Source organism: Lissotriton helveticus, chromosome 10, assembly GCF_964261635.1.
Source record: "Lissotriton helveticus chromosome 10, aLisHel1.1, whole genome shotgun sequence".
Lineage (NCBI taxonomy): Eukaryota > Metazoa > Chordata > Amphibia > Caudata > Salamandridae > Lissotriton > Lissotriton helveticus.
Genome location: NC_136071.1, coordinates 247009006 through 247026461, shown reverse-complemented (window position 1 = coordinate 247026461; position 17456 = coordinate 247009006). Strand labels below are relative to the sequence as shown.

The following is a 17456-nucleotide window of genomic DNA, read 5'->3' as shown; positions in this document are numbered from 1 at the left end:
GTATACTTCTGTTGAATCTCAATAGGACTTACCCCAAATGGCAATAAACAGATCTTGTTTAACACACTTTGCACTGTGCACAAGGCACTTACTTGCATGGGTCCGCAGTATTTCAGCTGTAACTTTTGCCCTACAGCATTCTCTAGCACTCTTTGTTCTTCTTGTCTTGTGCTCTTGATTGTGTCCATATTTAGTAACACCAGAGTAGGGTGTGCATACTTTCTAGGATGTCACTCCTACTCACTGCAAAAATATAACTGAGGACCCGAGACATACAAACAACCATCGAGGTGTTTCACAAAAGCTGAAGACCTATCTGTTCTCTCTTACCTGGTAGGGTTGTTCTCCCTATAGCCCTGTTGCTTTTTGACAGCTAATGCACTTTATAAAATCATTACTCATTCATTCATTCATTCTCAGTTTCTCCACAAACCAGCTGACTATGTTTTGAACGGCTCTCCTGTGCTGCCCTGAAGATCAAATTCTAAACATGTGTACTTGGTAAACAGTTGAGTTGAACAGAAAAGCAACCAACCTAGACCAAAGGGAAAAAAGACTGTGCCCATGTTAGTGCCGGGTGAGTGGTGGGCCTGCTGGGGGAATGCAGGATGCTGCACATTAGAGCCGGACCTATTGAAATTGCCAATGCTTGTTTTATGATTTTGTCTGCTAAAGTGAAGTCACATTATGTGAAGGCCATATTATCTATTAGTGACCTTATTCAAGTGCTTTTTAAATGTGTACATTACAGAGCAGTCCTGCTTGAGTACTAATTGTTTGGTGTGACACGCATTCACACGCATACCAATAGATTTCCGCAGGAGGCCCATTACCCAGTGGGCTATTGTTCCATTGGCTGAGTTTGCCCCCTGCAAATCTATGCTTTTAATTGAACTCGTGTCAGAATCAAGGGGATCACTATTAATGCTTAATGTTTTGCAGCCTGCAACAGGAAGTCAATGATTTAAGTTTTTCAGGGCGTGTTAATGTGAGGAACAGTGCCTCTTTTACACAAAGTAAAACCTTTGCTAATACACGTTAATAACCTAGCAGTGACTGCATATTAAGAAATGTGGACAGAAACATGGCCTACACTGTCTCTCTTTTTACAAGTTGTATACCTGAATGTCCCATCTGCATTATGCATTTGTAAAAAAAGGTATTTTATCCCATAATATTGCATACAGACGTTGATATTATCAACTGCCAAACGTTCTCATAGGAAACTAATATAAGTCATTATGATCAACAACCATGTCTGTCTGGCTGACAGGCTCTTGGTACACGCGGAGCTAACACACCACCAGACTGCAAATAAAGAAGTGGAAAAAAGAAAGAACAAGGCAACAAACCTTCTCATCTATGCACTCAGGGCCTTATTTATAAAGGCCTTGCGCCGCTGGTGCATCACTTTTAAAATGGGAAAAAGTGACGCACCGGCAGCGCAAGGCCTTCATAAATAAGGCCCTCAGTATCTGGCGACATCGCCATATCCATCCACTGTTCCAACTCAGCTCAAATTTTGGAAAAAGCTAAAGGGACACCTCTTTAAAGATCACTACATCACAGCAAAGGACAGTCCATTTTCACTCTGAGAGCCCAGCTTCCCCTCCAATCGCTGCTTGGCTGTGTTGTTGCATTTACCCTGTACCATACTCAGCCCCCTTTCTGCTAGATTTTCACTCCAGAAGTACCACAGACCAACATACCCTCATTTAAACTTCTTTGTAGTACAAATACAAGATTCTAGGCCTCGATAAGTGCTACTATTGTTACAGCCTCCTTTTTAGGTTGAGCCTAAACAGTGCTTGCGTTGTAAGCGATCTGTTGTCTGTACTTTGTGGGGTCTGACTCCTCCCAGATATTGGATTGGCTTTCAATTGTGTCCTTTAAAATTCGTAGCCTGTAAATGGCTACTGGTGGGTAATTTCCCACCTTTTCTGGCAAGTTCACTCCCTTGGAGTATTGTAGCGGGAGCGAGCAGGGACGCACATGCTGCGTGCGCGCCTATATCTTCTAATTTTCTACTGCTCCCCTTGCCTGAAGTAGAATCTAGCTTGCGTCTGCTGTGCTCCTGCTCGTTATTTATATTCTCTTATTACCAAAACCACTCAATTTCGATATACGATTAGACCGCACTTCCTGTATTGTGCCACCGGTGTAACTTACAGCGGAGACAAAGACGGGTTATAATGAAAGACTGCCTCAGCCTCAGATGATGTAAGATTTCATAATCTGCATCTGTGATCACTGAGCTGATGCGTGACCAAGACTACACAATAACGTGACAAAATAAATTAAGGACGTGGACAGTTTGAAATTTTTACAGGCAATCCTGATTCTAAACATTTTTGGTAATACATAGTTCTTCGACATTGAGAATAAAATGCATAAATGCCGACATACCAGATTCTGGTGGGAGATTTACGATTTTTTAAGCCAATCTCCCTCCTCAAATTACCTCAGCTTTAACCAATTGCGTGCTGCCGTCGGCCAACGGCCGACGCAGCCCCGCCTACCTTTTAGAACGCCCCCAATGCGCCGAAATACCGGCCGCAGTTAAGGCGTTAATATAACTCAATGAGGATAATAAACCCCACAGATTTTTTTTCCAAAATCTCCTGCTTTGCATTTAAAAATGTTTGCTTTTGTTAAACATTGGAAAATCAGTTTGCTGCGTGTTTGAACACACTGAGTTGCTTTAGGCTCTCAGATCTGGGATGTAAGGCCGGTATCCATAATTATGATTTATTGTGTGAACTTTGCACCCAGTTTCTGCAGTTATTAATTGTCCTTTGCTGATGCTGCCAGAGCAACATTCAACGAATTAAAGTAAAGCTACTTTAAAATCTCATCTGCTCAAGGACCTCTGGCTGTAAATGGGACTCACTTTAATTTCAGAGAGCCATGAAGTGGAATACAGATTAGATACAGTGAAACACATGCAGCATTGGGCAAACTGCACTGCATATGGGGACATTTCACCTGGCATCACGTCATGCATTGCTGCTTCAATCATTGCTGGTTTCAGAGCTGACAGTCTTTTTATTAGGGGATTGTTATCTGGCTAAGAACTTCACCGACACATAGTGCTGCAGGATAAAACTCAGGGCAGGAGTAAAAGGCCACAAACAACATGGGACCTGTTGGCAGGAGTAAGCATGTTAAACAAGGAAAAATCTCACAGTCAGGATCAGACTGGCCTACAGGGCAATCAGGTAGTGCCCGATGGGCTGGTCTGACAAATCATTGTGTGACCCCGTTTAGTAGGAGTTTGTGGGACGGTTTTATGGCCAGGTGGATTGGTTTTTATTGCTGATTTCCCTGATATTGCCATAAGCATTGCCTGCAGCAAACACAAATGCATGCTGTCTCCCGTACTTTGCAAAACACCTATCGGGGTGGCTTTACAAATTACAAAAAGAATTTGCAATTCGATAGGTCTCGTATTTGCAAGAGTTTGAGCTATTGGCGTTGTAAATGACAATGCCTTTTATTTATGTGTTTTGAAAACCTGCAAGTGGTACATAAACACCCGCTTTGTACTTGTAGTCCTTGCTTATGAGAAGCAAGGCACGCAGTAAAAGAGGCGCAGTTACTGCCAGCCTTGCTTCTTGTAAGCAATGACTATAAGTACAAAGTGCATGTTAACGCTCTGCTTGCATGTTTTCAAAACAGATAAATAAAAGGCATTGTCATTTAGAATACCAATAGCTTAAACTCACAAATGCGAGACCTATTGCATTATAAATGCTTGTTTTAATTTACCTTCTAGTATTTCCAGTCCATTAAAATCATTCCTCACAGTTGATAGTATGATCAAATGTCTAGCAATTTAGCAATTGGGGAAATTATTTACTGCAGCACTCTCCTTGCTGACCTGTATCAATATGCATTTACAGGCTTATAGGTCATTAATTTTGCAAAATAAGCTTTCCACAATTTCTTCATACTTAAAAGCTCCCTCCTAACAGCAGTAGCTGGTTGTTAGAAATGGGGGTCTCCAGTTGGCAGAGGTAGGTACCTTGGTCCAAACAGGGACCCTGCTTTTAGTCAGGGTAAGGGGGATACACACTTTAGATAACCCTGCTCACCCCCTTGGTAGCTTGGCATGAGCAGACAGGCTTTTCCCAAAGGCAATGTGTAAAGTATTTGTACCAACACTCACTGTAACACAGTGATAACACCACAAATTGACACCACACCGGTTTAGAAAAATAAAGTATCTAAAGTAAATAAAAATAAAGTATCTAAACTTAACGAGACCAAAACGACAAAAATCCAAAATAGTTAGTAAGAAAAATGACTTTCAAAAGGATGTTGCAAAAATCAAGCTTGTAGAAACAAATAGCACCAACTGGGGCTATTACGACGTCATGACAGCAATAAATCCAAAGTACAGCGCCGCCCACGAGGAGAACGGCTTCAGGCACGGAGTCACACAGACCCCCAAACAAACAGTACCTTGGAAACAAAGTCTGTGATGATGCATGGTGTTGAGGAAGTGAGGAGTCGGTGCTGATGTAGAGGCCGGCTCCCTAGCTGCCATGAGGGAGACGAGGCATCGTGTCTGCAAGAAGGCGATGTGTCGTGTCCAGGACAGGGGAAGGCGGTTGCGTCTGCAATGAGGCATTGGTTTCTGTGACGATGCGAAGTCAGCGAGTTCGTGGAGTCACCCTCACCGGTTATCGGCGCCTCGATAACAGGATGCAGGCATTGGTGATGATGGAGTCGGTGCGAGCGCTGGTGTTGGGCAAGGCTGATAACTGCAGGCGTCGGCGGGCGTCAGAATTGCGGTGCAAGCCAGGCGGTACGTCGTTCACTTCACGAGCGTTTCCCCGGGCCTCGGTGCAAGTCGCGGTAATCACAGTGGCATCGCTGACAGCGTCGGAAACAGGTTTTCTTACTTCTCTTAGGTTTTTCCAGCTCCCAACAGCAGAACAACCTCCAGAGGCCCCAACACAGTCAAAGGCACCTTTTGGCAGGTCAGAACTCCCAGCAAGGAAGTTCAGGGGAGCTGGGAGTGAAGTCTTAGGGTCCCTGAGACTCCAAAATAGGAGGCAAGCTCTACTCAAGCCAGTGGAGACTTTCCTCAAGCAGGGGACACAGCACACAGCAAAGTCCTTCTCCTTTCCTTGGCAGAAACAGCAACTGCAGGCCAACCCCAGACACACAGGAAGGGCAGTACTTTTAATCGGTTTCTCCAGCTCTTCTCCTTGGCAAAGGTTCCTCTTGAGTCCAGAAGTCATGAACAACCTCTCTGTAAACCCCTGATTAAACCTATTGAGCACCAGACCACAACGCCCATGCATTACTTCCAGATTCTAGATGTTGCCCCTTCTCCTTCACAGGAGCTCACTTCCAGATGATCATTGACCAATCCCCTCCCTTCCTGAATTAAGGACTGCACTAAAAGCCACCATATCTGTCCTAACATTTGCAGCAGCAAATTACCAATTTTCTCTGTTCTGCAAACTAGTGACTCTACAGACAACACACCCTGGGTCCACTTTGCAAAGAGCTTCCTCAAATGCAGCTGAGAGTCTGCAGTCGTGGCAGAGTCTCCTCACTCATGGCAGAATCTAGGCACTGCAGTTTTCTCATTGCAGAAATTCCACCACAAGGGCAGAGACTCCACCGCAACTGTGGAAAGTCAGCCATGACTGAGGAGGCAGTTGGTAAACTGGGCCCTCAATGCTTTAGCCAGCCTCCAAGAGGATGTAACTCACTAAAAGAAAGATTTATATCATATCTAATATGCTTTGTTTTGTACTACTTTATCCTTGTTGGACTGTCACTCACCACTCTCTATTTCCGCCGCCTCTGAAGAGGTTTACCCAAATCTCATAATGTTCTTGGAGACATGCTGGTATTTTTGATAATCACTCAATCAGCTTCATCCCTGCTAACCATTTTAACATCCTCAGACCTACAGCCACCTCACCCTAGCAGTTCCATTGTTGATGACTTAGGTTGTAAAGCTAGGACTGACCATTTACATTTTAAATCTTTGTTATTTCTTGAAGCAAGAAGAAAGCAAAAACTGCATCCATTGACCAAAACGAATGGAAAACAGACACAAATACTAGCTCAATGTTGCTGATACAAGAGGGAAACAGCCATTACAATGTGGTCATAGCCACGCGTGACCGTTACCACGAAGGCATTACCACGCGTATGCCTTTAGCACGCACACTTTTACGATGAGTATGCATTTACCGTGCATGCTGTTACAATTAATGTTGTTGTAAAGCCATGAATGATAAAGGCATATGTGTGGTAATGGTTGCATGGCTTAAGTGCACTTTTTGGCGGTGTGACAAGAGTGCGACAATAATTAAATTAATTAAATTAGTTTTTAGAGGTTAGTGTTCAAGGTGGTGACTTAGTGCTATGGGGGAATGGCCATGCCTGCAGTGAAGACGAACGTGTACTGCCAGCCTGATTGGAGGTCTTTCGGACATTAAATCTAACTGTGGGCTTCATGGAGCCCTACGCTCCGGCGAGACATGCACTGGAGTGTCTGCTGTGGCTGGAGACCCCGTGAATGACCATCTCTATGGGTTGTGATGCGGGTAAATTGGCCCACAAGACTGATGGCAAGAAACTACTAAAATGGCAGTGGACTGACACTGTTGAAGCGGTTGTCTACACTGCTGATTTGGCGCCCCAGGCAATGCTTCCTCTGGCTGTACCTGCTACCCTGCCCTCCTTGCAGCCACCGGAGAAGAAAGGCTACGGAAGCAGGACTGCCTTAAGACAGCTCACCAGGGGGGGTGTTGGGAGTGGTGCATGATATACTGTTGATACACCTTCAGGTACGGAGTAGCTGGGTCACCCCTGGACTACTTCTTCGAAGGCTAAGTGGTGGGTGCATCGGCATGAGAGTGAAGTACATGGGCGAGAGTGCATGTTTGCCGCCTGACCTGCTGCCATGGAATCTGTCCCCCAAACGGAGCCATTGAGCTTCCCGATTGTTTACTGAGTGCAGCTTTCAGTGCTGTAAGCAGCACTGCACATACTAAAATCTAATTATAAACGTTTGCATGGAGGTGGTATGCACGGTTACTGTATGCGTTGTAATGGCACTTTCAATGTGTCCTGATAAATACACATTGTAATGTCATGCGTGGTAATGGGGTGCATGGTAGTGGGTGATGCATGGTAGTGTACGGGTTGTAAAGGCATGCATGATGAATGAGTATGTTGTTCCATCATACAACCAATACCAGACCACAATGATATATTACAGCTACAGGTGCTTCTCTTCTTATCCCCAAGAACAAAATGATGGACAGAATGCTGAACGATGTCATACATTCACCCCAGTACAGAGATCTGGACCTAAATAAATTGATTTTGTTGCTCGCCATGCCATTCTAATTTTGACCCAGCCATATACAAATCAGTCTTGCTCCTGTTCCCCATGGGGAGAGTCCAGCCTGAACTTCCAAGCCAGGTCCTCCTTGGACTGGAAACAAGCATCCTAGGACCAGTTTCGGTGCTTCACCCTCTCGTCAGCCAGGCTAGCTTGACTCCAGTAACATGGAGAGCACGGGTCCCACGTCTGGGCGTACCTGTCCCACTTGGGATGACAAATGCAAAATGAACAATTGATGGACAGAATGCTGAACAATGTCATACATTGACCCCAGACCAGAGATCTTGGCCTAAATCCATTGTTTTTTTGCTCCCCATGCCATTCCAGTTTAGACCCAGCCATATGCAAATCAGTCTTGGTCCTGTACCCCATGGGAACATTCCAGCCTGAACTGCCAAGCCAGGTCCTCCCTGGACTGGAAACAAGCATCATACGACCGGTTTCGGGGTCGAAACTGGGGTGTTGTGGTGAGCACAAGAATGATGGATTAAACCAAGATCTGTAGTGACTGGGGGTGAATGTTTGCATTGTTCAGCATTGCGTCCATCATTTGTTCCTTTCGTTTTTGTCTCCCTAAACAGGAAGGGTATGCCCAGACGTGAGTCCTGTGCTCAATGCGCCACTGGATTCCAGCTAGCCTGGCTGATCAGGGATGATGCCCCCGAAATCAGCTTGTTTCTGGCCCATGGAGGACCTGGCTTGGCAGTTCGGGTAGGACTGTTCCCATGAAGGGCATGGTAAAGACTGATTTGCATATGGCTGGGTCCACACTGTGGTGGCGTCGTGAGCAAAAGAATGATAGTTTAAACCCAGATCCTTTTGACTGTGGGTGAAAGTTTGCATTGTTCAGCATTCCGTCCATCATTTGTTCCTTTTGTTTTTCTCTTCTTATCCCCAGCAAACTGAACATGTTTTGTCCCACCTACCATACACATACAACAAAGTCAGAACTAACAGAATGCTTACTCAATTTTAAGGCAGGCATAATACAAACAAAAAAGAATAAATAGTTATTCAGTCAACATACAGAAGCTTTAGTATCAAAGCATTCAAAGCACCACAAATGCCCCTTCACTGGACGTGGACTTGTGGTGGAAGTCCAGTGATTACCTTGCTTGTTCCATAATGGTGATGCTCCTTTTTATCATTCCACCAGCTTTCGATGTTCATCTTGCACCTTGATTTCCAAAATGTACAATTAATGTATTTGCTGCACCTGATAGCTTAAAAAATCAAGCTGTGTTTATCCCTAATTGGAAGCTGAGATTTTTAAAGAGATGTCCTGTTATAACCCTCAGTCATACAATAACTTACTCGCAAAAGGAAAAATGGCTCTTTATAGCACACCTAGGAGATAGTATTGGTTTATTGGTTACAACTCTTCCCGATTGTATGGCACAGTATTGAACCCAAAAATATCTTCTGACATAAATATCATGCCCCAAATATTTTTAAAAAAACATATCGCCTATTTGAATAGAGATTTCTATTATTTACTCCAAAGGGGCAATATTTTTGTAAATGACACTGAGGATACGATATTTGTGTCAGATAATAGTTTGAGATGTTCTGGTATGACACCTCATAAGCAGTGGGATGCAGCCGTTGCACATTTGGATCCAGATCATCTAAATCAGTAACTCTGGACCTCAATTTCTGAAAAGGCATACGCTCCCACTCTGTCCCTGTGCTCCTCTACAGCTAATCTGCTCACGGTCGCACGGACTAAGACTTCTTGGGGTGATAAACGTTTCAGTGTGGCTACAGCAAAACTGTGGAATATCCTTCCAGCTGAGATCAGATCCAGCCCATCACTCCTAGTTTTTAGAAAAAGAACAAAAACCTGGCTGTTTAATCAGAAAGCTCCCTACGGCAGAGTATGCGTCTACTGTCCTCTGCGCCGAGACACCCACGGGTATTTGCGCGCTCTACAAATCTCATAAATAAATAAACAAAAAATATTTCTAAAAATTCTTTGACCGTGAATCATCCCAAAGTCTATTACTTGCTCCTCTGACCAAACATCAAACATGTGGGACAATTTGATTTAGGCCTGTCCACATCATATTAATTTATGGAAACAACAGGTCAAAATCAACTAAGCTTTGAAAAATAAAATTAAAATAACTCCAACTGTACTTTTCGCCAGCACGCGTCTCACTCAATGATTGGCCACATAGACTATTTGGGACTAGATAGTGTCTATTACGTCATCAGTATCTCTTCCCTGAAGCTCTGTTTAGGCCAGAGAACCTAGGTACTGGAGAAACTGGTAGAGGAATTTCAACATTCACACCAATATGTCCTTGGGAGGTCACAGGAGATGTGTTTAGGGTTACAAACCCCGGGTAATGCGACACACAAAGGTAAATTTCAACAAGGGTGTGTGTGCAGACTAAATATCTCAAAGAATTTTGAAATATGGAAAAATAAATGCCAGTAGTGATTTTTGTTGTATCTTTTGCATTTCTGTCAATACCTAATGTCCATTCTAACTATTATTTCTATGGAGGTTAATTCTTACAAGTCGGTTTCAACTTTTCTTCAAGAAGAAATGTGAGAAAATAGTTTTGCAGTTTTTTTATTTATTTTTCCGCAGATTGACTGACTCTTCTAACAAGGGCCCAGGCCATGATCTCGAGGAAAATGACCTTAAAATCTTTGGCGGTTAATCCATGATGCTTACAAGGGGAAGGCTGATTGATCTTATATGTATTAAAGTGGTGTAATATAAAGACCTAGAGGGGAAATATTTAGGGTCCCAGAAGACGTATGCTCAAGGGTCTAAAATTTAGCATACGTCTTCCTGGGCTCCAAAAATTGAAAATTATTTTGAAAAAAACTTTATTTAATATTGCGCTCCACTCCACAGCAGCATGAAGTCAGCAGTACAAATACAAAGGTGGAAGAATATGAAATAATAGTCCACACTGGCACAACAGCTCATTCAAGTGCCCCAGCAAAGGTGTATGTGACCTTAATTGGCAACATTGGAAGATCCGAGGAACTGTTGCTGTCAAATTCATTGACGAATAGTGTTCCATTTCATAAAGGTCAGGTAAGTGCTCCATATTTAACACACCTTCCACTGTTGATTTATGGCGCAAAAGAAAATGGCACAACCCCTAACAGAATGATGGTTTCATCTGTTGAGGTACAGAGCATACTGATTTACAGACTATAAAGCATGCACACTGCCATATGTGCCAAATCGCGCATTCTGCAATAAACATTGTTGGGAATTGGTATTACAAAACCTTGTGGATGTTGATATTGCATTATAATTGTGTGTTTATCACTGGCAGCAAAGAGGAACTGTAACATAATGGCAAATTTTTTATGTTTAAGGCTTCATTTAGAGTCGAGTGGTACATGGGTATGTTTAAAAAACTGTTGGCGTCCTGTATCCCATCTGCATGTATGTGTGTGAACCACTCGGTTTCCAGTGAAGGGGTCTCCACAAGCTCCACCTCGAAAATCCCTTTGCATTGTGTCAGATATCGCAGGACCGTCATAGTTTCAGATGGCATGGCCTATTACCGTGGCACTCCAGAATAAGCGCCGGGCCCAAAATGTTTCTCAGAAGCCCACGGCATGCACTATCAAATGTTAGGTGAGTGGCAGCTCCTCCACTAAGGCGGAGGAGCATTGGCCTACTGCTTTTCAGCAGAGTGAATAAAGGAAAAATAAAATGATAATAACCAAGAGCAAGAGGAGGACTCTGTAAGTGCGCATAAATGTTTGGACGGCCATCTTGGGATAGCCCAACAGTCATGCGCACTTTGCATGTTCTCCACCCAGGCTGTACTACAGCCTGGGTGGAGAACATGCCCAGGCTCCAAGTCCCTGCCTGAGCACCAAACCACGGCACTAAGATTAATCAAAACACTGCATTGCAGCATTGTGATTGGTAATGGGGAACCTGGGTGCTCTATTACTGTTCCTGTGCCAGGGAACGCACGGTGTGATAACGGTGGGGAGGCGCGGCCAGGAGGTAAGTTTATTCTTTTTCTTTATCCCCTCTCCCAAATACCATCTGTCCTCGCACCCCAATCTGTGCCAGCCGCCACTGTGTTAGGTGTGCCAAATACCAAGGCTCTGTAGGCTTGATTTCACCTTAGGCCTATTTAATCCATCACCAGACAATCCCTGCCCCTTAATTTCACTCTTGCAGGTTCCTGTTTTCTTCCTTTTTCTTGGGTTTTTAGTCTATTTCTTCTTCATTCGTGTGTGATATTCACTCTTTCGCTCTGGGTCAAAGTTTGATGAGTTAAAGTGAGTGCAGGTGGGCTTCAACTGCAACCACCAGCTCCAATTAAACACTGAGTACAGGGCTCCTTAATCCATGTTCAAGACCGCCAGGCGAGCAACCCCAGTCAGAGATCTTTGTCAGCCACCTCCAACCTGATTCAATTAAAAAACTTTCAAATAGTTAAAACATGGAGACAGGTCCCGCTGACAGTACAGGGACCCAAAGTGTGGAACATGTTGAATCCTATCCTGAGGGCAGACACCAAGCACCACATTTCAAAAAACTCCTGATGCAGCCATGCAGGGTGACATTCAATTAAGAAGATGGGTAACAGAGTGCCAGAATGTGAAGAATTTGTTCAGGGGACCCCTTTGCAACCAATTAGACTTAAGATAGCTTGCCCAGTTTCAATGATGAATGCTATTGAGCTCCATTAATTATACTGTACCAGTGCTCTGGCTGGAAAGTGACTATATCATTTTACAAGTATCAGTACATAAATACACCTATTTACATCTACCTAATAAGAAAATGAGAAGGGTTGGATGCCTCAAAGGTAGAAGGGCAGAAAGTGAAAAAATATATTATAGTAAGTTAACAGTTTATTAGACGGTATATTTAGGGATTCACCTCAAAAACACTCCAGATTGGGAAACCACTGTCAACAACAGTTAACCAGTTATTATACTAGATAGGTGGCCCCACAACGAAAGGGAACAGGGCACTACTATGCAGTAGAGAAAGTAAGAATTCCCCTTGGAGACCCAATTTCGGACACACTTATTCACACAGAGACTCACTAAAAATTGCTATTCACAGTACATAAAATGAACATATGAAATGGAATGGAACCCGCCCCACAAACTTGTATGCCACCAATATAGAGATATATCATCGAAGGCTTTTTAATTTTTTTTTAACAAGGCACATTATGAAAAACACCATTATTTACTTTTAGTGACCAAAACATTTTATAAAATTCATATATACCATGCAATATACATTATAAAAACAATGTGTACAATATAAAAACGCTCATCAGAGCATATTCAGAAGGGATAGAAGAAAATCCTAATGGGGAACCTTTTTTGCACAGTTAAAAAAAAAGCTGTTGCATTAACTGATCCAACAATTTACATTGAGTACATATCCGGGCACACGTGTGGCGGGAGTAGCCAAACAGGCCACACGTTACGTTGGACCGCTGCGGCGAAGGATAGACGACTCCTGAAGAACTCCTTTCCTTCAGAGGTCTATGGACACTGTACATTGTGCACGTGTGCCCCTCTGAATATACGAGCCTTGAGCAATCCAGATTCGGATCTATTCGAACTGAACCTCACTTTTGCACGTAAAGACCTCCATCATTCTATGCTCCATCCCGGACTCTTTGACACCTTTTTGACTACAGGATATGATTTACTAGACTTCTCCTCTAGTTTACTTCTATCTTTTTTTCGTGGTTGCCGGTCTCGCCTGAGCGAGCTGACCTGGATGTGCCCTCATATTTTGTCCTACACTACAGATTCACTCTGTTGGGAATCGCTCCGGACTGTATACCTCGATCTGGTGCTTTGCACCTGAGATTATTTGCGGTTGTGCACCTGTTTGTTCTTTTTGCTGTGTGCCCTGATGAAGGTGTGTCCCTAAAACTGGCCGAGCACCGAAACGCGCGTTGGCGCCTAAAGTTGGTCCTGAAATTTATTCTCCGAGTCTCCCGAGTTCCTTGGGGTGATTCCTTTGGGACCTAACTCACCATCGAAGATCTGGCAACCGTTGTACGATATGCTGTTGATGAATGATGAATGTATGAATGGGTTTGAACTTTATGGATGTATTGAATAATTGTGGAGTGCATGGAGAGATATGAGTCAGTTTGTATGTGCCTTGGGATGAATGGGTGTTTAAATTGAATATTATAACCGCTTAGGGACTGCCATGTGGATGTTTTGATATCTATGTTATTATTTTTCTTTGTTACAAAAGAACACATATTTATATACAAAAGAAATGAAATAAAAAAATGAACTTTGTCTTATAATGAGTTGGTTCTGGACAGTCTGATTTGCTTCTAGTCTTGGTGAGTTTTGCACTGCTATTCTGTCATATAGGACCCTAATTGGGCCACTAGTATTAGCTAAGGGCACTCTTCTTGTTTCTCTTTATAATTCTTCATTCCCCTGCTAGTCTGCCCGATATTAGTTTTGTTCAGGGCGCCCCTCGTTGCTTATTGGTTCGATATAGCCATTGCCTAAGAGATACCCCAAATACTTCACTTTTTGGAAGCCTGCTTTTGACTTTTTTGCGTTAATGATTAACCCGGCGTTTTGAAGAGCCTGAAGGACCAGCTGGCAATGGTGGAGGTGGGTTTCACATGTGGGACTGTAGATGACAATGTCATCTAATTACGCAGAGGAATAGGCCTGATGGCCAGATAGGACCTTGTTCATAAGACGCTGAAACTTGGCAGGTGGCCCATGGAGCCCGAAAGGCAAGACAGTAAATTCGAAGAAGCCAGAAGGTGTTGCAAAGGCTGTTTTTCCTTGGTCTTGGGGTCCCAGAGGCACCAGCCAGTAACCCTTTGTGAGGTCAAGTGTCGTAATAAACTGTGCATCCCCCAATTGCTCTATTAAATCATCTACTCAAGGAAGGGGGTAGTAGTCACACTTAGAAATAGCGTTGACAGCCCTAAAGTCTATGCAAAACTGGACAGATCCGTCCGGTTTTGGCACCAAAACGATTGGCGAGCACCAATCGCTTTGGGAGGGTCGTATGACTCCTAGGGCAAGCATATTCTTAACCTCTTGTTCTATGGCGTGCCTTCTAGCAGCCAGAGCACAATAGGGTTTTTCTTTGACAATTTTCCCCGGTTGTGTGGGGATGGCATGTTCGGCCATGGTGGTACAGCCGGAGAGGTCAGAGAATAACGAGGCATATGGAGACAAAGCAGTGTATAAGGCCTCTTTTTGCTTTTTTGTTAGCTCTTGATTGACTACAAGGCAGGGTACAGTATTCTCGAGGGTAATCACAGGATCTGTTACATTAGGGTCTTTGGGAAGAGGACCCAGCCATTTTTTAGGAGGTTTATGTGGTATAACTGGGTGCGTTTGGGTGTAACCTGAACCTGGTAGGACATGAGTCCGACTTTCTGTACAATCCTAAAAGAACCCTGCCAGCTAGACCTTATCTTTGTAATGCTAGCGGGTGTAAGAACTAGAACCCAGTCTCCCACTTTTAGGTGTCGCCATTTTTTTCCTTTGTTATAAAGGATCTGTTGTTTGGTTTGGGCCTTCTCTAGAATCTCATCGGCAAACTCCCTCAATTTCTGCAGTCGTGAGCGTAGGCCTTGGGTATATTCTAAGAAGGACCTGGTCTCCTCTTCTTTCTCTTGTTCCCAGAATTCCTTAGTGATTTCTAGTAAACTTCGTGGTTCTCTACCATAAAGGAGCTGGAAAGGAGAACAGCCCAGACTGGACTGGGTTTGGCTTCGCATCACATAGAGGGCTAATGGGAGGAGCTTATCCCAGTCTTTCCCTTCCACGTCCAGTAATTTTTTAAGCATTAGTTTAAGGGTGGAATTGCGCCGCTCACACAAACCATCTGTTTGAGGATGGTATACAGATGTCTTGATGTGGGAGATATCAAGGGACTTACATACCTCTCGCATTATCTTAGAAACGAAAGGGGTTCCTTGATCCGTGAGAGTCTCCCGTGGGAATCCGACCTGAGAAAACAGTTCCAAGAGTCGGTCACTGATGTTTTGGCTGGTAGGGGCACATAGGGGAAAGGCCTCAGGATAACGTGTGGCATAATCCACGACTACTAGCGTGTAGAGGTTCCTTCTCTTAGCTCTGTGAAGCGGGCCGATAAGGTCCATACCAATCCTTTCAAAAGGAACCCCTATGAGGGGGAGAGGCTGCAATGGGACTGGTGGGGGTTTATAGGGGTTTCTCTTCTGACAGATTTCACATTCTTGACAGAACTTTGTGACATGGGCAAATATACCTGGTCAGTAGAAGTGGTGTAATATCATATCAACGTTTTTTTGGGCACCCCTATGTCCAGCTAACAGGTGAAAATGTGAAAAAGAGAACCTGTTCCCTGACAGCTTGAGGAACCACAAGCAGAGGGTTATCGCCTTCCCTTGCAACCCTATAGAGAAGTTCTTTCTTTACAAAAAACAGGATATACTGGCTTCTGGGATAGGGGAGTCTGCCGTGCGTGCTCCCAGGCATACTGAAGTGTAGGATCGTTACTCTGGCTATAACGGAAACTTTTATCGGAGAGCCAGGGGGCTTGAGTGAGAAAAGAGGGCTGTGTCGTGACTTGTCCAATGGGGGCGAAGGGTGTTGTGTAAAAGGGTTAGAAATTATGGATTGTCTTGTCCCAGTATTAACTCTTCGGGAAGGGAACGGAGTACCCCAAGCTTTGCCCTGAGAACCACCGCACCCGGGAGGGAGATGGGTAAGGTGATCAGGGGATACGGTTTTATGTGTCCATGTACACAACGAATGGGTATTTCGTACTCTGTAGGAGGAAAAGGAAGGGGTACCAGCGACTGACGGATAACTGGCTGTTTACAGCCAGTATCCAATAAGGCTTTTACAGTAAACCCACCTACCAGAACGCTTACATAAAAACTCGGCCCCATTTCTTCAGTGTATAGGATGAATTTCAGGATGTAGTTCACATCCATTTGTCCTTCCGGTGATTTTTTTCTGGGGCAGGTCCTAGCGATATGTCCCCAGTCACCGCACTCAAAACACTGAGGGCCTCTAGGGGGTATGAGGTCTGGTCGATATTGCAGAGACTTCAGGGGTTCCATTGAAAGCTTCCCCTGTTTTTTCTCTGGTTTGTTAGAGGTGGGCGAAGGGCGATTAGCTCTCTCGGTGTCCCACAACTGAGGGCGAGGTTGCTCTTGGTAAAAGGAAGTTACCATATCAACTGCTTGTTCAGCAGTTAAGTGAGTATGCTGCTTAAGCCAGCGCTGTATTGGGTAGGGCAATGCCTCTAGATATTGCTCTAAATAAATGAGCGACATGATCTCTTCTTTAGCCACTTATCTGCGGCTGCATTCAGTTTAAAATAAAGGGTCTTCGGGTTGTCGGTGGCTGTCCCCCTCTCCTTACGAAATCTGACCCTATATGCCTTGGCGTCCATTACGAGATGATCCAAGATTATTTGCTTTATCTCCTGGTATGGTGTGCGATCATTGGCATTTGCCACCTGATAGACGGCCTGTGCTTCTCCGGTGAGGAGAGGTGCCAAAAAAAACGGCCACTTGGCTTCTGGCCATCTTGAAGCACGAGCTGCTCTTTCAAAAGTAAAAAAAAAAGCATCAGGATCTTCTCTTGCTGCATACTTCTGCAAGGAGACTTTGGGGCCTATCCCAGCACGGGTTTGGAGTTGGGTGGTCAGTTCCAGGCGGTCATCCGCCACCTTTTGTAACAGTTCAGCCTGGTTGGCTAGGGTGTCCCTAAATAGTTCCCTGTCTGCATGGGCATTGGTCATCTGTTTCTCAACGGCCCACACTAGCTTCTCCTGGCCACAAATAAGTTGTTTTATAAGGTTTTCCATGTTCCTAAAAAGTGGAGACGTACAAGAATCCCACTTCTGACTCCACATGTAACGCGGTGGAGAAGGAGACAGGGAGACTGCAATGAAGTTGTAGGTAGTAAGTGGTTTATTGGGCAGGCTTAAAGAAAATAGAACAACAAAAGATGACAACAAAATCTGTCCAGTAGCTCTTCTTTCTCTTCCTTCAGGCAGTCGCTGGGATTCCGTTCTCTAGGCACAGCACATAGGGATTCTCCACTCCTCAGC

At 44.2% G+C, this 17456-nt stretch overlaps 1 protein-coding gene across 1 annotated transcript in view; it reads left to right on the top strand.

The window, feature by feature from the left end:
- Positions 1-17456, top strand: part of LOC144783990 (uncharacterized) — a 330381-nt gene that overhangs the window by 189072 nt on the left and 123853 nt on the right. The window contains exon 9 of the mRNA XM_078662705.1: positions 10254-10439. Within this exon, the coding sequence (XP_078518831.1) occupies positions 10254-10439 (186 nt within the window). The remainder of the gene's footprint in view (positions 1-10253; positions 10440-17456) is intronic.